Source organism: Salmo salar, chromosome ssa04 (assembly GCF_905237065.1).
Source record: "Salmo salar chromosome ssa04, Ssal_v3.1, whole genome shotgun sequence".
NCBI classification, from domain to species: domain Eukaryota; kingdom Metazoa; phylum Chordata; class Actinopteri; order Salmoniformes; family Salmonidae; genus Salmo; species Salmo salar.
Genome location: NC_059445.1, coordinates 16617279 through 16638044, shown reverse-complemented (window position 1 = coordinate 16638044; position 20766 = coordinate 16617279). Strand labels below are relative to the sequence as shown.

At 43.0% G+C, this 20766-nt stretch overlaps 1 protein-coding gene across 1 annotated transcript in view; it reads left to right on the top strand.

Annotated features, from left to right (window-relative positions):
• Positions 1–20766, top strand: part of LOC106602381 (glycine receptor subunit alpha-3) — a 104260-nt gene that overhangs the window by 35806 nt on the left and 47688 nt on the right. The window contains exons 2-3 of the mRNA XM_014194980.2: positions 12596–12726; positions 15103–15170. Coding sequence (XP_014050455.1) covers positions 12596–12726; positions 15103–15170 — 199 coding nt within the window. The remainder of the gene's footprint in view (positions 1–12595; positions 12727–15102; positions 15171–20766) is intronic.

Here is a 20766-nt window from a genome sequence, read left to right as displayed (position 1 = left end):
ATTAATGTGACTGTTTGGTTCTGGGTTCCCAGCCTGGGACACTGACAAAGTGGAGTGCTCCTGGCTTCCTATTATGGGTCACCAGGCGGTCACACAGTTGCATGGTATTTCAGCAGAGAGGTGTCATTAAGGGAAAACGTCTCCGTTGGGACAGAGAGACCCCATCCTGAAGCCTTATTCTTTCAGTTTTTTCCCCCCAATTTTTTTTCGACCCATCTGACATTCTCGTGTTATAGTGCCTTGGTGATGGAATGTCATTTCAACTGTTCTCTGCAAGGCATTTCTGACATGGCTCACATTTACAACTAGCGCCATGCAGAGAGATGAAACGCTGTGTGTCTGCTCGTGTTAGGGCTGGGCGATATGGCTTAAAAATCAAGCCTAAATTTGTTCAAACTTGTGGACGATTCACAATATATATCTCAATTTGTTTAATTCTCGAAATAAGCTTTGTTGTACAACGAAAGGTAAAATACATTGCATTTCAAACAGTCAGCAATAAGCTAATGAATTCATGGCTTGCGAAATGATACCTAGGCTAAATATAAGCCTTCTACAACTATAACACGAGGCAGAACAGTTGAATTGTTATGAACACACCCTTCTATCTGTCTCCAACTGTTTGAACAGCGTGCTGGCCTGCCCACTTTGTTCAGATGTTCAAATCAAGTGGCCTACCTTGTTTCTCAGAATGAAAATGAGTCGCCACTTCCTTATAGAATAGTGTTTTATGCTTATTGCACATTTATAAAACACAGACTAGACAGCTAGTATAGCAGTCTTTGTACTAAAATGCTGTTAGCGGTATGCATGCGACAAACTGAACATTCATTTTCAAGCATCAATGTGAGTAGTAAAAAGGGTATTGTTGGAAAGGTTCACTTCTTCTCTATTACAGTAAAATGATGTCTCAATGTGTTTTGGTGTCCATGTGATCAATTCTGTTGGACCAAACCTCAAATGCAAATAATGAGTTGAAACCACTTCTGTCCAAAATAAGCCCAATGCGTTTCTATGGGCTTAGTTTGGACCTAAGCTTGTCGCTTGCCTTCTCGACTTTGGGACAACGACTCCCATTGTCAGGGCCGAGACATCAGCATCTCGTCATTATATACAGATCTCTGGTGTAAATGGAAAGGTGCACACATCACAGAAGGAGCCAAAGACATGAGAACAAGCAGACATAAACGCTCATCAAAACAAAACAAAATAATACTAATATTTGAATTAATCAAATTAATCATATATATCGCCAAGCCCTAGCGTGCACGTGTGTGTGTGTGTATGTTTTTTAAACACTGCTTTGGAGTACTGTCACATACATGCACAGAGTAGGGACCCTGGTGGTGACACAACCTGTTCAGTCAAGCAGACAATATGACAGTTCCATAAAGTGACCGCAAAACACATATGGATGGATTGATTATACTGTATAAAGCATAAGGTATGTGTATGCAAGGTTCCGTGATTGCAAATCTATTTTATGGTACTTTAGACACGTCGTAAAAGAAACATATGGCTTCTCGTAAAATAAACATATGGCTTATAGGCCAAGATGTACTTGTGAAATATGAATGTTATTTTTTTTGTTCAACACATAACCCATCACCATCTCCGTTATGGGTACAGTAAGTATAACGGCACTGACACTGACAGCACGTTTCGGGAATGACGGAATGACATTCTCGCCACGCATATAAAGGGATGGAATGCCAGTTCAGTTGAGAGCATGGGCATGGAATATAAAGGCAAAAAAATGAAAAGAGAAAGTTGCAAAGAAATGCTACATTGCATGCATTCTGGCTGCATTGTCTCTCTCTTTGGGCTAAGAAAAAAAATAATGAGTCAAAATAATGAAGGACGGAGCCAGAGCACGGCTTTGACAAGTTATTTTACCTTTATTTTCAAAACAAATGTATTTTCTGCCTCGCTTTCAATAGCTTGGCTTCTCATCTAGCTGTGTCCTTTTCCTTCATGCTCCATGCTTCATGTATTGGACGGGGCGATATACACCACGTTGTTCTATATGGTAGGTCTTACCCCTTCTTTCCTACAGCAATCCTTTGTTCACATCGTGAACATTTACAGACTAAAATAAGAAACATTGGTGGCTCAGGATCTAAAAACTCTTCCTCTTCTCCACTGTCCTCCAGTCATTTCTCCGCTGTTGTTTAATTGATGACGTATCATGTTTTTGGAGCCGATTCATTAAAAACATCCCTATCGTTTCATTCAGAAGGCTTGGCAAACGTCAGCGGATGGATGGTGGTTACCGTGGTATCACTCTACAGGTGAAGGGGACAGGGTTTGGTTACTAAGCAACTGTCACTGATTGCAAAGACGCTGCTGGCGTTTGTGAAGCCTCACGAGTCACGACACAGACAGACAGGACGGATATGTATCGGTTTGTGCAGACGCCGCGGAAGTGTACAAACAAACTGGTTCTTTCTCTCTCTCTCTCGCTCTCTCGGTCAGAGAGAGCTGTGACTCTGTAACACCTCCTCTCACAGGTGGGAATTTATACATCACAGCCGTGCTTGAAAGACACACATCCATACACACACACTGTTACCAACTGTCACCCTGTGTTGGCATTTACACCTTGAAACCCGTTTCCCTCTCACCGATCCAAACGGAAACACGGAGCAACTTTGAAGCCGTAGTTCCATAAATGCCAGTGACATGTTAGGCCTAAAGTCTCTAATGGTAAAGCACAGCACATATAATTCATTATATGGTACAGCCTGTTTTCAGCATGTGAGCTATAGCTTGTTCCCATCCCCTTTAATGGAACAGGACATCATGTCAGCCTATGGGTGATGTGGAACCAGCTATAGTGCCACTGTAGTCCCCTGGGGAGGCTGTCAGAGAGGGTGAAAGGAGGCACACACCAGAGCATATATACTATGACAGGCTATACAATATTGCCATCTCGTACTCACACATACAGGTCCCAATGAACAAGACAGAGAATGAAACATGGATTGTATGCTAGCAATACGCACCGCGGGGGAGACAGAAATGAGGTTGTACAGAGCGATTGACTGTGGGTGTTGGTGGTCGTAGGCTACTTCCCTTGGCAATGACAACACAATGAGGCTAAGGCCTGGAACGGTTCCCGGCTCTCTAGTCTATTGTCATGCCACTGGGTTATGGGGACATTTCACTGTTACAGAACAGATAGTGCTATGGTGATAGTGCTATGGTGTTCTAGGCTTTTGTTTAGCGGTTTGATGGTTCATTGTTCTCAAGTATGACACTAGCACCTCCTGCTGAGAAGTACTTCTGTTTTCCTAGAATATAGTATTGTCCATAGGGTCACATAAAGTTGAAGCGCTGCTTATTCTCTACAGGCCTCAAATGAATGCAGAACGAGACGGAGCACATAAGCCGTGTATAATCATAAACTGTGAGAGTTTATGCTGTGCGGTTTGCGTTTTGAACGATAGAAACAACAGACAATGGGTGTATTGTCCGGGTAGATAGAGCTGAAATGAATACAACGTTTTGTGGTTTTCATGTTTTAGAGGGGATACTTTGATGTCTCGGACAACAAGAGGCGCCACCGGTGCACACACATATACACACGCGTCCACACACACAAACCACATACAGTACACACACATGAATTGTGTTAAGATGATCGAGAGCGGAGAAAATTGACAACAACGTTCGTCAGATGTTCCATCACTGTTTACACCCTTCAGAACAACAGCAGCAGTCAATGACATTTGTTTACCGACGACGTGGCAAAGCTGGAGGGGAGAGGTATGATGAATAATTGAACAGCAATTACACATCAAATGTGGCATTTGTATTTCAAGCTGTAGACATCAGCCTTTTTGTAGATTTACAAGGTGTGTGTGTGTGTTTGTTTTGTTTGTTTGTACATGCAAGAGTTTGTGGTGCAAGATGCTACGTTATTCAATATTGTAAGTGCACATCTGTCTAGCCTATTGGTCACTGTGGGGATGCAGGGTGTAAAGCTATCTGTCAGTTAAACCCTCATCCTCCTCTCTCTTGTCCCTCTCCCATCCTCTCCCCCTCTCTCCCTCTCCCTCTCTCTCTCATAGCTGGGCTGCACGCTGTTGCTATCGGTTAATCTCACTTAGCTGTCCTCTCGACCATTCCTCCACGTCCCTCCCCCGTCTCCCCACTCCTGAACGCTTCAGCTCGTCTGACTCACATCCCCATCAGCCAGCCTCTCTGCCACGCCTCCAAGCAGCTGGGGAGGAGAGAGGGATGGAGGGAGGAACTGGAAGGTGGGAGAACAAAGAGATGAAAAGGGAGAGAAAGAGGAGAGGGAGGGAGGGAGGAAGGAGGGGGGCAGGGAAGGAAATAGGGATGTAGGGAGAGAGGTAGATGTAGGTAGAGAGAGAGGTAGGTAGAGAGAGAGGTAGGTAGAGAGAGAGGTAGGTAGAGAGAGAGGTAGAGAGAGAGAGAGGTAGAGAGAGAGAGAGAGGTAGAGAGGTAGAGAGGTAGAGAGAGAGAGAGAGAGAGGGTGGGAAGAAAGGCAGGGAAGCACTCTCAATCTCCCATCCTGTGCCTCCTCTATTTCCCTCCCTCTCTCTCTGTCAGTGTGACACACTCTTTTATCCCCGTTAGGGCGCTATAGCGTCTGGATGTAACCTTGACACCCCGGGTGGGGTGGGGGGAGAGACCAAAATGTGTGTCCATGAGAATATTGGCCTGTGTATTTCTTTTGCTTGTTTACTATGCTTCCGCTGATGTATAGTAGACCGCAAGCTTCAGATAAACAAGGACTTTGAACTGAATATTATTTCCAATTATGGAGCGCCTTTGAGCCAGAAGGGTTCATTTAAGTCCATTCTGCTACTGTCCTATACCCAATCTGTGACTGTTCTCTATCCAATCTGTGACTGTTCTCTATCCAATCTGTGACTGTTCTATACACAATCTGTGACTGTTCTCTATCCAATCTGTGACTGTTCTCTATCCAATCTGTGACTGTTCTCTATCCATTCTGCTACTGTTCTCTATCCATTCTGCTACTGTTCTATATCCAATCTGTGACTGTTCTATATCCAATCTGTGACTGTTCTCTATCCAATCTGTGACTGTTCTCTATCCAATCTGTGACTGTTCTATATCCAATCTGTGACTGTTCTCTATCCAATCTGTGACTGTTCTCTATCCATTCTGCTACTGTTCTATATCCAATCTGTGACTGTTCTCTATCCAATCTGTGACTGTTCTCTATCCATTCTGCTACTGTCCTATACCCAATCTGTGACTGTTCTCTATCCAATCTGTGACTGTTCTATATCCAATCTGTGACTGTTCTCTATCCATTCTGCTACTGTCCTATACCCAATCTGTGACTGTTCTCTATCCAATCTGTGACTGTTCAATAACCAAACTGGGGCTGTTCTTTATCCATTCTGTGACTGTTCTATATTATGAGACATTTTCTCTACCAAACTGAGGGGAATCCCATGAGGATTGCTGTGTTTTAAACAGTTCTCGTACTCGGTCTGTTCAACCGGTTGGTTTGGTTCACAAAAGCATAGCCGACACCGGCGACCTACCACTCCGCTCCGTCGACCACCGCGGCTGCAGCTGGACGCTCCAGAGGCCAGGACAGGGTTGCCATGACGACTGTCCCTCCTATCTCTACGGCTCGCCTCGTCTGCCTGCTGCTGGAATGTTTTTTTTTCCCAGGGTGCTCCTTGTTTGTTTGGGAGATGGCGGATGGACTGAAACGTTGGCTCTAGACTACACTGTGGAAGGATGGATGGAAGATAGAGGGACACTGGCCTGACAACCATCTCCCTGGAGGATTATGAATCACAGCAGAGCTTTTCTTTGGGTGAGACGAGGGCACTATGGGACCCTGAGGAGAGGCTTGAGCCTTGTCATGGTGCCCCGTGAGGGACCCCGGGTCCCTGACACAGAGCTCCTCAAAAGACCCTGTCTGTCACTGTCATGGAGCTCCACGAGTGAGACCCCAGTCATGGAGGTTACTTGCTGCCTCAGGAGGCCTTGTCAGTAGTCTCTCAATCACCATCATCAGGGGGGGCCAGATGCGTCTAGCCCAAACCCCCATGTCAGACATATTGTAGCTCTCTCAGCATTACTCAGTATACATTTTCCCTCAGTATCTTCTGCCACAAGGGATAAAAATGCAAATTCCCCATATCCTCATAGGTAACACTGGTGCTGAGTAATGTGAAAGTATTTAGGAATTTCTCCTGTATTCAGCGTAAAGACAGTCTCCTATCACTAGGTTATTCAGAGAGCAGAGATCTTATCTGTCAAACCAGGAGGAGATTCACCATGTAGTGCTGAACTGGGGTTGTACAATGTTTATATGTTCAATTTAATTGATGTTAGTTTGTACCCTCCAGGACAATTTTTCTTGTGTACTATTGTTAAGTCTTTCTGTGTAGGTTCTGGCAGATATCATGTCGCTGTCTTCCTTCAAGAGTCTTTCAAAGTCTTTCAGCTTTCCCCCTGCAGCCACTAACTCAAGCACTAAATCAAGTTGTGACAAGTTGGACTTACAATGGCTCGTTGTGGGGCTGGTTTGAGAAGGGTGTTCGAATAAAGATATTGGATTGGGATCAAACGTAGGGAAATCTCATAGCTGGAGGTTAAAGGGATAATTCAGGCGAAATCTATATTTGGGGGCAATTACCCTTACCTTATTAAGATGTGTCTGAAGGCCCATAGTGAGAGAATCCACAATAATCCATTGTTGGCGTCTGCCACTGGCAAAGGATCTGTTCATGTTTTCTTCACCGCGAGAATTCCAGAATATTCCAATGCTCCATCAAGCCACGGTGAGTTTATTCACAGCTGGTAATCAATCCACATCTGAGTGCCCAATGGAATACAATACAGTATAATACAACTTTATTGTCCATGTTACAACAAACAGAAAGAGATGCGCCTGTGAGACAACATAAGGAAATCGTTCCAGTTTTGAGTGACAAAATTCCAGCCATTATTTCAGAAGTCTGAAAGATAAAAATCCCTGCAAATTCCACCAACTACCATACTTAGTTTAAAGTGTTTTTAGGAAGTTTCAGCTTGCAGTGCAGCTTTGCTAACATCGGTGCCGCCGTTTACATTCATGAATTTTCACGATGCTAATTATACTAGATCCTGGCTGTGACAGATGTAAACGATGGATTATTGTGGATTCTATCATTATAGTGCTGTAGACACATCTTACGGGAAGGGTTATTCCACCCAAATATAGATTTTGCCTGAACTGTCCATTCAACGGTTGTTTCCTTGATAAACATTATGTAATCTAGCCTGGGTGCCAGTCTGTTTCTGCTCTCTTGATAATTAGAAACAAGGAGCCAGGCTATATGTAATTAGTACAACTGGAACTGACAGAAAGACGGAAGTAAGAGAATGTGGACGAGGTTCTATAAATCCATACGTCACTCAGCCGATCCTTGCTGAGGTAAGTGGGTTGGGGGCTCTCGGGCCTCGACTCGGGCACAGCTCTGGACACTCGGAATGGAGTAATGCTATAATACTGGAACATTTCTTTCTGCTTTCTCCCCCTCCCCACACACACAACCAGGTCTCACACACACACGCACGTGTGTGCAAAAAGACACATGAAGGTATCCACACACGCATACACCAGGGCTCTTCTCATTTTTTTAATTTGTAATTTTATTTAACCTTTATTTAACTAGGCAAGTCAGGGTTAATCCTAAATTAAGGCTTAATCCTAATCGCATACAGTGACCTTTGACCTGTCGTTGTTAGCGATGTCACAGCTGGTCGATGGGAGTCTTGTTATAACTATAAGCTACTGTATACACTATGTATAGGAACTATATCTCTGTATGCATGTATATATCTTCTACTTACTTGTTATTTTCTTAACTTGACTTTTGATTATTAACGTTATTGACATTTGTACTGCACTGTTGAGGGAGCTTGCAAGTTAGCTTTTCACTGCACCATTTATACCTGCTGTAAACTGTGTACGTGATGAAACAAGCAAAATGTCAATGCAGGATTAAGATTGAATCCTACTACATCGGTTCTGACGCTTGTCGGATGTGGCAGGGCTTGAAATCTATTATGGACTACAAAGGGAAACCCAGCCGTGAGCTGCCCAGTGACGCGAGCCTACCAGACGAGCTAAATGCCTTTTTATGCTTGCTTCGAGGCAAGCAACACTGAAGCATGCATGAGAGCACCAGCTGCTCTGGACTACTGTGTGATAACTCTCTCGGTAGCCAATATGAGAAAGACCTTTAAACAGGTCAACATTCACAAAGGCGCAGGGCCAGACGGATTACCAGGACTTGTACTCAAAGCAAGTGCAGACCAACTGGCAAGTGTCTTCACTGACATTTTCAACCTCTCCCTGACCGAGTCTGTAATACCTACATGTTTCAAGCAGACCACCATTGTCTCTGTGCCCAAGAAAGCAAAGATAACCTGCCTAAATCATAGCACTCACATCAGTAGCTATGAAGTGCTTTAAAAGGCTGGTCATGGCTCACATCAACAGGATCCTCCCGGATACCCTAGACCCACTCCAATTCGCATACCGCCCCAACAGACCCACAGATGACGCAATCTCAATCACACTCCACACTGCCCTTTCCCACCTGGACAAAAGGAACACCTATGTGAGAATGCTGTTCATTGACTACAGCTCAGCGTTCAGCACCATAGTACCCTCAAAGCTCATCACTAAGCTAAGGACCCTGGGACTAAACACCTCCCTCTGCAACTGGATCCTGGACTTCCTGACTGGCTGCCCCCAGGTGGTAAGGGTAGTCAACAACACGTCTGCTGCGCTGATCCTCAACACTGGAGCCCCTCAGGGGTGTGTGCTTAGTCCCCCCCATCCCCCCGTATCACCAACGAACTATCATGGTCCAAACACACCAAGACAGTTGTGAAGAGGGCACGACAACACCTTCTCCCCCTCTGGAGACTGAAAAGATTTGGCATGGGTCCCCAGATCCTCAAAAAGTTATACAGCTGCACCATCAAGAGCATCCTGACCGATTGCATCACTGCCTGGTATGGTAACTGCTCTGCATATGAGTGTAAGGCGCTACAGAGGGTAGTGTGTATGGCCCAGTACATTACTGGGGCCAAGCTTCCTGACATCCAGGACCTCTATAATAGGCGGTGTCAGAGGAAATCCCCCAAAATTGTCAGACTCCAATCACCCAAGTCTGCTGAACAATTAACCAAATGGCCACCGGATTATTTACATTGACACCCCCCCATTTGTTTTTTACACTGCTGCTACTCGCTGTTTATTATCTATGCATAGTCACTTCACCCCTACCTACATGTACAAATTACCTCGACTAACATTGACTCGGTACCGGTACCCCTTATATATAGCCTTATTATTGTTATTTTATTGTGTTACTTTTTATTATTTTTTATTGTAGTTAATTTGGTACCGGAATTTCCGGACTATTAAGCGCACCTGAATATAAGCCGTACCCACTGAATTGAATTTTCTTTTAAATTTTGAACATAAATAAGCCGCACATGTCTATAAGCCACAGGTGCCTACCGGTACATTGAAACAAGTGAACTCTACACAGGCTTTAACGAAACACGGCTTGTAACAAAAATAAATAGGCTTTAACGAAACACGGCATGTAACAAAAATAAATAGGCTTTAACGAAACACGGCTTGTAAAAAAAAGAAATTGCAGTAAGCTTTAGTTGTCAATTCCTCACGCTGCTGTTTCCAACGTCTTATCATTGACTGATTAAGACCAAGCTCCCGTGCAGCAGCTCTATTTCCTTTTCCAACAGCCAGATCAATCGCCTTCAACTTGAAAACTGCATCATATGCATTTCTCTGTGTCTTTGCCATGATGAGGGCGACAAAATGACTACCGTAATCAGAATGATGGGAAGTTTGAGAGCGCTCGATTTAATCTAAACAGTAAACAAAAAAGTTGTTTGACCTTAACCCATTCGGCAATTTCATTGGTCTAATGAAAGATTCATGCCGAATGTGTTTTTTTGTAAAAAAAAAAATTGAAAGCGGGGAAAAATCCATATATTAGCCACGTCATTGTTTAAGCCGCGAGGTTCAAAGCTGGGAAAAAAGTTGCGGCTTATAGTCCGGAATTTACGGTAAATATTTTCTTAACTCTTTCTTGAACTGCACTGTTGGTTAAGGGCTTGTAAGTAAGGTCTACACACGTTGTATTTGTCGCAGGTGACAAATAAAGTTTGATTTGATAAACTTCGATTTAATTCATATCAGTATTGGAATATGTGGAATATGAAAACAATAGCATTTTGGGAATGTTTTCAGTGCCTTATTATTAGAGCTGTAAATGTCTATCCCTACTTAGTGCTCAAATATATATATTTTTTCATGGCATATAAGTGCTCATGTACACTATAACTGGTAACTGAGCCCAAGTTATATTTCAGAATTGAGGTCGTACTGTTCCGTACTGTTCTGTATGTGTGGTTCTTTTGAGTTAATTAAGGCTGGCAACGTTTTGTTTGTTCCAAATGTTCCCCCTTTTCATATTGTATATTCACCCGGGGGAAAATGTTGTTCTTCTTGACCTAAATCCCCTTTGGTAATTATTGTTTTCATTTTCAACCAGCTTGTTTTTGTTTTGTCCATGGCAAGCAGACAGCATGGCATTATGCCTACTGCTGGTTTCTAACACTGAAAAGAGTCGATCTAGATGTCTCTGTGAAGTCGGACAGTGTAAGATTTCACACCACTTACACCCAACTTAGTAGTAAGGAAGCTTTGTTATGTGGTCATGCAATTAGAAAATGAATGTTTGATATTTTCAAACAAATCACTGTAACCTTCATTATCTGTAATGGTATCAGATGAGAAGGTCTGTTTACACAGGCAGCCCAATTCTGATCTTTTTCCACTAATTGGTCTTTTGACCAATCACGTCAGATCTTTTTCAGAGCTGATTTGATTGGTCTACAGACCAATTAGTGAAGAAAAAAAAGATCAGAATCAGGTTGCCTGTGTACAAGGCAGGAACTAAACCTGTACACCCTGGGGGTCTCCAAGAACCAGGTTTAAAGCACAACTGATTTTTACCGCTCTCCAGGAAAAAACTGCTTGCCTTGTCCTAGGTGTAAGGGCTTAAAGAGTGCACCGGTAGCCCCGTCTAACATGTAATCCACTGGGGGAGCGAGATGCAATACATGCACTGAGCTGTGTCTGCTTAAAGCAAAGGGGATGGAGCCACAGCAGGATACATGTACTGGTACTGCTGGTAGCTACCGAACCAACACATCAAAATAGGGGGTGAAATAAGAAACGGAGACTGTCTGTATTGCGGCTCACATCATTTAATCATTCCTACATGGCCCAGCTCATTTATAAGAATACTTTATATTCTTCTACTACCTGTAATTTTCCTTAGAAGAGAGAAAGAGAAAGAAGATCCCAGGCTTTGATGTTTTAATTAGTCATTGGGCTAACGGGGCTATACCATAATGACTCGCAGTCTCACACTCCCTCGCTCTCTCCCTCTAGCAGGATTTTACTTTTACTGCCAACGTGGGTTGACAGCTGTGAATAAATACTTGATAGAGGATCTTTGTGCTGGCATTGTGATGTGCTAGGGAGGAAGAGAATCTTAGAGTAGAATCAATGTTTATGTTTTGGTGATTGTCCTCCCGCTGTCAACAGTTTTTTTGTTGTTGTTGCAAAGCTAACTTGTCTTTTTAATTTGAATTTTTTATTTTGTGTTTTCAAATCCCCATGCCAAAACTCTGTCTAAAAAGACAAGATGAGGGTTGTGTATGCCGTTTGCTCTGCGCTATAGCACCAAGCATATTTGATCAGTTACCCAGGCATTCTCTCAGGGATTGGGGTTTAGCAATAGAGGGAACGACATTAGACAATGGGTCCCAATCCAATGCATGGTAAATAAGCGTGTCCTCCTCTGAGCATCTCTCTGGATAATGAATAAGGACTTTTAGTGGATGGGATGTCTAGGATGCCGTATCAAATGTATTTTTAACCTTTTAGTTTTTTGCCTTTAAGAAATTCATATCGACAGCTATTTATATTTCAGCCGTGTTCAAATATTTAGTGTGGAGTGTTATTGGTGCCACGAAAGACCCCTGTTATATTCAGCTGTTGTATCTAAATTAATAACAGATTTAGGTTTGCTGTAATGATACCGCAACATATGGAGCCTTTTATTGTATTGATACAGTGAAAGTCCTGCGAGAGGATCTATAATTAACAAACACATTCAATAGTAGATGGTTCCTATATCTGTCTGGTCAGCCACTCTGTCTTTCTCTCTCTCTCCATCTGTCCCTCACTATCTCTTTCTCTTTCTTTCTGCTGTCTCTCTCCGTCTCTCTCTCTCTCCCTCCCTCCCTCTCTCTACCCCTCTCCTTCTCTCTCTGTGAATCTAAATACATTTCTTCGGCCTCAGCTACTTCAGCCACAAACGAGAAGTCCTGAATATGCATTATGATGTCAGAGGACATCAGTGTTAGTGTGTACATTACTTGGCCTGGGTTACCTCTGCTGCACATTTCACTAAAGTCTGCATTTTCTCTGTGTGTCTTTTCTCTCTCTCTCTCTCTCCCCCCATCCTTTTAGTCTGGTGGCGTCTAAAGAGCCAGAGAGTCCTCGGGGGAGAGCAGTGCATCCTCCGTCACCCTCCGACTTCTTGGACAAACTCATGGGGAGAACCTCAGGCTACGACGCCAGAATTAGGCCCAACTTTAAAGGTACAGTATAGGCCTACAGTTTGTTTCTGTCCAAAAGTAGAACTGGCAGTTACAAGTTATATTCAGGCCAAACATTAAATGTAACTTTCCTCTTTACCCAATGAGCAAGTCAGTTCATCCTCGGTTCATCGACTGATGTGACGTATTTACATAAATATCCACGATAATACTTTCCACAATAAAGTTCCCATATCATCCCCCAAAATCCTTTCATTATGTATTACAAGTAACATCCAACATCACAACGTCAGATGGCTGTTAGCTGCTGACTGAGGCCAAAGTGAACAGTTCCTAAAATGGAGTCCGAACAGACTGTGTTTACTCTCCCGTTTAGCCAAGAGGTCCCATCGGTTCTAGTGTTTACCATACTGCTGGCCAGGCCCAGGGACCGATTGCCTCCAGCCCTGGCCCTGTCCCTCATGGCAGAGGTCTGGAATTGGAATGGGAGTTAACAGAATGGTCTGTCTGGAAGTAAAAGACACGTTCTGTTTCTGTTTGTCACGTTTTATCTTGGCAAACACAGGAATACGAGTCAGATTGGAGTTGCCGTGACTACCCAAATAGAAGTAGGAGTAGAAGGCCGTCCACGAAAGCTTGCCATCGCACTCTGTTCTGAGCTGTCCTGATTGACATCATGTAGGCCATGTTCAATACAATGAGTAAAGAAAGTGTTCATGATAGGACGTTTGTGATAAGGCCATGGTCCAGAGAAGGGTTTGTTAGCCAATCAAAGTGGGATTCAGCTGAAAAATAGGACCATCCCACAGGGTATGTGATCTATCAGTTGTGGTTGCCACATGTGGCCACATCCATCCACACATTTGAGCAGGAAGGGGAAATGGGATGGAGTGGTCAGTGGAGCGTTCAGTTGGACCGGCAGAGAGAAACACACACACACAGCAAAGTGAAAAACCCACACTCTCCCTTATTTCTCCGTTTGTCATCATTGTCGATGACAGAGTCACAGAATGCAGAAAGCCACGGGAATACGGATCGCCCGGCTCTGCTTGACAGCTAGACTCCTAGTAAAAAAACATACCTGTCATGTATTATTTTACATGCACTAACCACTTACTGACATCACTGTACATGCTGCTCCAAGTGTATTGCTGTTTCTATTGTAGTGTAGAAAGCATGGTCAGAGTTTCTATGCTAGTCACGTACAGTAATACATCAGTGAAAGCACCCGAGAATTTGTCCTTAAGACATGCTAATCATCTTGAATGGAAAAATGTGAAATTATGAAATGAAAATGACTGCTAATGTCGTAAAAGCACATTATGTTGTCAGATGTCAATGATACAGACGTAGGATCTTAATTTGAGCCAGTTTGCTACAGCAGGGAAATAATCCTGCAGCAACAGGAAATGTGAATTATTATGTGGATTATAATTCATGGACATTTTTCTAGGGGTTTATACATTTTTCTTAAGGGAAAATCAAGTCTGACATTTTGGTAACACTTTACTTGACACCCAGCGTCATAACATGTTGTCACATGGTCATAACCATATCATAATATGTCATAACAGCTGACATAACTTGTCATAACATTGTCATGACACATACTGTATATTTAGACCTGTTGTGACATGTATTGCATTTTATGTCTGGTTAGGACACCTACATAAGAGTGTCAAAACCTACAACACAAGGCAAAACATTCCATTACACCATAGTTTGCTATATAACATTTTCTGAAATGTAATATTGAACATCATTGTAATTGCGCACAAATTGATGTCGGACATGCACCTACCACAATCCTCTGATGCTGATGAGTGGGATAAATGCAGGAGCAGGACAAGACACCCTCTTTTTGACTGATGACTTTTCTTAGTCCAAGTAAAGTGACACAGGAGAAAGTTATTTAAAATACGATGAGAAAAAAAACATGACTGTAAAGAATTAATTACAACAACCACAAACGACTTAAGAAACAAACTTTCAAATGAAAGGAAATGTCTTGGCAGGGACAAAGCACATTTGAATAACTACAATCTTTACATTTCCTGCATTGTGGGAAAGTTTTCCTGCAACAGCTGATCAAATTAAGATCCCACATCTGTAGGTTGGCATGTATTTTGTTTTGAGGGAAAAAACAGATAGTTTATCAAGAATGGGAAGTAGATTAAGATATATGAATGGCTCCAGGGCTACAAGGCTATGCAGGATCTATTCTATTACATCATGGATAAGGTCATCATGGCATGGATTGATGGAACCACAGTATTAAATATTCATGGAGGGGTTTAAGTGAAGAACCATGTTTCTCAAAGACATTGAATAATCCCTGTATATGTATTTCTATGCCTACCTGTCTTAACCTACTTTGAAGCTATATCATATTTCCTAATGCTATTTTCCTCTGTCTAGGTCCTCCTGTGAATGTATCATGCAACATATTCATCAACAGCTTTGGCTCCATAGCTGAGACTACAATGGTACGTATATATTCATACATTCATATAAATACATTTACTGCCTTCATTCCAATCAATGTCAAACACATATATTTGAAAGTCAATGAAATCCAAAGGGTGGCATTGCCAAACGATGACAAACAACGTGACAGGGTGGGGGTAGTGTGTGTGTGTGTAGCGCGCCAGCCTGTTACCAGCCCAGGCTCAGGATTAGGGCCTGCATGTGTCTCCCAGGGTAGTATCAGTGAGCAGGCTACAGGACGGAGTACACACACTCTCACTTTGTCTCACACACGCACGCACGCACGCACGCACGCACGCACGCACGCATGCTCACTCACTCACTCACACACACGCATACGGGCACACACACACACACACTGATAATGTGGACAAGGAAACATCATAACACAGCGTGTTTCCCGGGACAAGCATCTCTCAGACCTCTCCTCCACTCTCTCCTAGGGGAGAATCTCTTACGTAAGAATCCATTTCCCTTCCCTTCCTCTCCCACTGAACAGATGAATTAAATAAGCACCATTAAGCTATTAGCGAGTGTACTTTACTGAAACAATAAACGTCCCCCTGAATGAGATATCATTTTATAAGAGGGTGTTTACTATTTTAATAAGATCATGAACGTGCCTGATGGAAGAGGAAGGTTTTATTTTAACGTGAGGTCTGTGACGTGGATCAGAGATGAAGTTGATGGGTTTGGATGGGGATTGGAGTTAAAGGACTAGACAATGGATCCCCTGGAGCAAGGCTTTGAATGACTACTGAAAGGCCCAGACACAATGGCATAGGCAGGCAAACACACACACCACACACAGCGGATGTGAAGAGGGGACATCTGCGTCAGTCTGCCAGCGCTAACTTTGCTGTGACGCGTCCACTTGTCACTCTTCCTGCTTTATAGATACCCAACCAGCAGGCACCTCATAAATCATTCAGCAATTACAGAACTACCTCAGGAACCACAGACCCAGTGGTGGTTGTAGAGGTAGAGATCTCTCTCAATCTTTCCCTCTAGATGAAATAATCAATACACCCAAATGGAATTTGGTCAGTGAAGCTAGACGTAAAGATGGGGGGGATGATTTAAAAGACAAATTGGCTTGAAGTGGTTCTTGGGGTGTGGGTAGTTTCTTATGAGTCGATGTAGATGGAAATGTTTTTACTACGACCCATAAAGGATTAGAATTGGCTTTGACTCTGTTTTGCAAGTCTATAATGAAAAGTGACATGCATATGAGTGATCTAGTTTTTATAATGTGGTGTTTGTATGAGTACCCCTTCATGGATGTACAAAGGTGCCAAATGATGATGAAGTCATCTGAAGCTAAGTGAGAACACAGAAGTGAACACAAATCCTTCCATTTCTTAGCATCAGGCATAATTTGGGATTGATGGAGTGATGTGATAAGTCTGATGGTGAAAGAGGACGATGTGGACGTCTCCAATATATTTGAAGAGGGATGGCATGGAACTGCAAGAGATGGAAAGAGTGAGAAAAATGGAGGGATTTCACAGTCCAGTGTGGCTGTGGGGGAAGAGGGGATGTGCAGTGAAGGACAGAGGAGCCATGATGGAGAGAAAGGAAAAAAATTGAGAGAGCAAAAGACAGGAGAGGGGGATCATTCTCCTCCGTATGTCACCGCTGGATTAGAGACCCTCAGGGGGCAGCAGCAGCCCTACTCCCACCATCACCATCTGTCCTCCTCCACACACACAGGGAGATGATGTAACATTGTCCAGGGGGGAGGGAGAGAGAGAAATAGACAGAGGCACATTACTGAAGAGCACTAAGGCCTGACCCCAAAGGCGTTGCTCATGGCCCATCACAGGGAAAAGGTTTCATTCAGAGACAGACCGAGAGTGGGTGGGTTAAGTCTGTTTGAGCTACAGAGAGAGAGTGCATTGGAGAATTCTGTTAGAGACTTACAAGAGGGACATACAAAGATTTGATGTATTCCTATCTGGGTCTGATTTGATTCGATTTGAAAAGGACTCTGACCCTGTGTGGCTCTGATTCCTTTCCAGCAAGCAGCAGACCAGACAACAAGCCTTTCTGACTGTGACATGACTTCTGATAGCACAGTGCTGCTTTGACATGGGGATTGAACTGCTGTCAGTGATAGATGGAAACATTGTGTCATAGAGTGCAAAGGGGGAGGCTACACACTGCCACTTCTTATTTACTATGGCGCGCGCGTGTGTGTGTGTGTGTGTGTGTGTGTGTGTGTGTGTGTGTGTGTGTGTGTGTGTGTGTGTGTGTGTGTGTGTGTGTGTGTGTGTGTGTGTGTGTGTGTCCATCCTCTCCCTCTCATCTCAACCAACGAGGGTTGGTTTGACAGATCAGATCTGAGAATAAACCTCAGTGGTCAATCCTATAGTACCAAGCTATAGTGACCACATTAAAGATGGTGGCTGTGTTAATGTTGGATCAGTGCGACAATCTAGGTAACATCATTCAAAAAATCCCCATCGAAAGCCGTCAGTTCAGGCTAGAGATATCAGTTTTTTTGCATGGGCTGCGTCTCAATCCTCCGCATCCACTTATGTCACCTTCCGCATCTGCGGTGGAAGGTGACCGAGTTACTGCGGTGTTTGTCAGACCATGAGACATCTCGAATCTCGGTCTTCTCACGAAAACATCTGTAGCATCCGAACCGTTTGGGCTACAAACTAATATGAACGCTCTATGGAAAGATTATATTTGGGACTCGTCTGAAGGTAAGCTGGTACCGGTTTTAAAAAATTCATGGAAGTATGGAAGGAGTTTTGAGCCAACAAAAAAAAGGGGTTAAATATGTTGCCAAGTTGGACTGGAGGAGACAAGCCCTCTTGCCGCACCTTTCCTGTTGGGAGGCTAATGGAGTCCAGCTGAGGGAAATAAGTCAATCAAGTGTGTGATTGGCTGGACAATCAGCCCCAACAGTTGATTAGGCTGCTGCTGCACCCATTTGGGGGGAGTGCAGGACTGGAGACAGCAGCAGACAGGTTGGGGCTGAAAGACTCAGTTTAAGATAGCCTTTGTTATTTGTAAGCAGTTCTGTTGGTCAATTATGGAATAAAACCTAGGTTTAACTCTGGCTCACTGAGCCTCTCCCCAGACTCTGTCACAGTAAAAAAGAATCAATATTTCCTGAGCTGTCTTATCTTCTAGATATACTGTAGGACAGACACTTTGAAACCTTATTCCTTATGTATTTTTTGACTTTCTGTTTTACCATTTCAGAATGTGTTACTCAATGTGTTTCTATGGACTATAGTAGTCAAGGACAAAGTAGAACCCCCTCCAACCTTTTAGAGGTTATAAGAACATTTACCATGCAGCAGCCATGTGGACACAACACACACTGAGTGTACAGACATTAAGGACAGCTACTTTTTCCATGAAGTGCACTGATCAGGTGAATCCAGGTAAAAGCTATGATCCCTTATTGATGTCACTTGTTAAATCCACAAATCAGTATAGATGAAGGGGAAGAGACAGGTTAAAGAAGGATTTTTTTTTTTTGCCTTGAGACATGGATTGTGTATGTGTGCCATTCACAGGGTGAATGGGCAAGGCAAAATATTTAAGTGTCTTTGAATGGGGTATGGTAGTAGGTGCCAGACGTACCGGTTTGAGTGTGTCAAGAACTGCAACACTGCTGGGTTTTTCACGCTCAACAGTTTACATGTGTGCCAAGAATGGGCCACCACCCAAAGGACATCCAGCCAATTTGACACAACTGTGGGAAGCATTGGAGTCAACATGGGCCAGCATCCCTGTGGAACGCTTTTGACACCTTGTAGAGTCAATGCCCCGACGTATTGAGGCTGTTCTGAGAGCAAAAGGGAGTGAAACTCAATTATAGGAAGCCATTCCTAATGTTTTGTACACTCAGAGTATATGATGTCATGCTACATAAATCGAGGTGTGCATCATCAGTTGAGTACTGGAATCGACCACTTCTAGCAACATGTTCCCTAGCTTACAACCATAAAAGTATGGTTGGCTTGTTTGTTATGATAGGGCACACGTTTTCCCTTACCGTGTGACCTGACCTGGAAAAACTCCTGGCCCTAGTTAGAATTGATTTGCTATTTGACTTCTTTCCTTAAAACGTCTTAGGGACAGGGGGCAGTATTTTCAAGTCTGGATGAAAAACATGCCCAGAGTAAACTGCCTGGTACTCAGACCTAGAAGGTAGGATATGTATATTATTAGTAGATTTGGATAGAAAACACTCTGAAGTTTCTAAAACAGTTTGAATGATGTCTGTGAGTATAACAGAACTTGTATGGCAGGCAAAAACCTGAGAAAAATCCAACCAGGAAGTGGGAAATCTGAGGCTTGTAGTTTTTCAAGTGAATTTCTATCCAATTTGTAGTGTTAACGGGGTCATGTTGCACTTCTTAAGGCTTCCACTAGATGTCAACAGTCTTTAGAACGTTGTTTCAGGCTTTTACTGTGAATAGATAGCCAACAAGAGCTTCTGGAAACAGGTGTCCCAGAATAAGGCACGAGTTCAGTCACGCGCTCAGCCTTGGGAGCGAGCCTACTCCATCTTCATTTCTAAAGAGAAAGCAATTGTTCGGTTGGAATTTTATTGAAGTTTTATGTTAAAAAACAACCTAAAGATTGATTCTATACATTGTTTGACATGATTCTACAAACTGTAGTATAACTTTTTGGACTTAACGTCTGGAGTTAGCAAGCGCACGCCTGGAATAGTGAACCTAACACGCAAACAAAATGGAGGTATTTGGGCATAAAGATGAAGTTTATCGAACAAAACGAACATTTATTGTTGAACTGGGATTCCTGGGAGTGCGTTCTGATGAAGATCATCAAAGGTAAGTGAATATTTATAATGCTATTTCTGAGTTTTATTGACTCCAAGATGACGTGTTTCTGTTTGGCTTGTGGCTGATGGCTGAGCGCCGTACTCAGATTATTGCAAACGTGTGCTTTCGCCATGAAGCTTTTTTGAAATCTGACACAGCGGTTGCATTAAGGAGAAGTTTATCTATAATTCTTTCATTAACTGTTGAATATTTTATCAATGTTTATGATGAGTATTTCTGTAAATTGGTGGCAAAACATTTTCTGAACATCACGCGCCAATGTAAAATGGGGTTTTTGGATATAAATATGAACTTTATCAAACAAAATATGCATGTATTGTGCAACATTGAGTCCTGGGAGTGTCATCTGATGAAGATCATCAAAGGTTAGTGATTAATTTTTGCTGTATTTCTGGTTTTTGTGAAGCCTCTCCTTGCTTGGAAAAATGGCTGTTTGGCTTTTCTTGTTTAGGTGATGTCCTAACATAATCTAATGTTTTGCTTTCGCCGTAAAGCCTTTTTGAAATCGGACACTGGTTAGATTAACGAGAATCTTATCTTTAAAATGATGTATAATACTTGTATGTGTGAGAAGTTTTAATTATGAGATTTTTGTTGTTTTGAATTTGGCGCTCTGCTATTTCACTGGCTGTTGTCAAATCGATCCCCCTAACGGGATCCGCACGTTAAGGGGTCTCTAAGAGGATAGGTTAAGTGTTGTTAGTTCAGGTCAGCAGTTCAATCTTTGAGTGCTGAGCCTTCCAGTCAGTCATCAAAG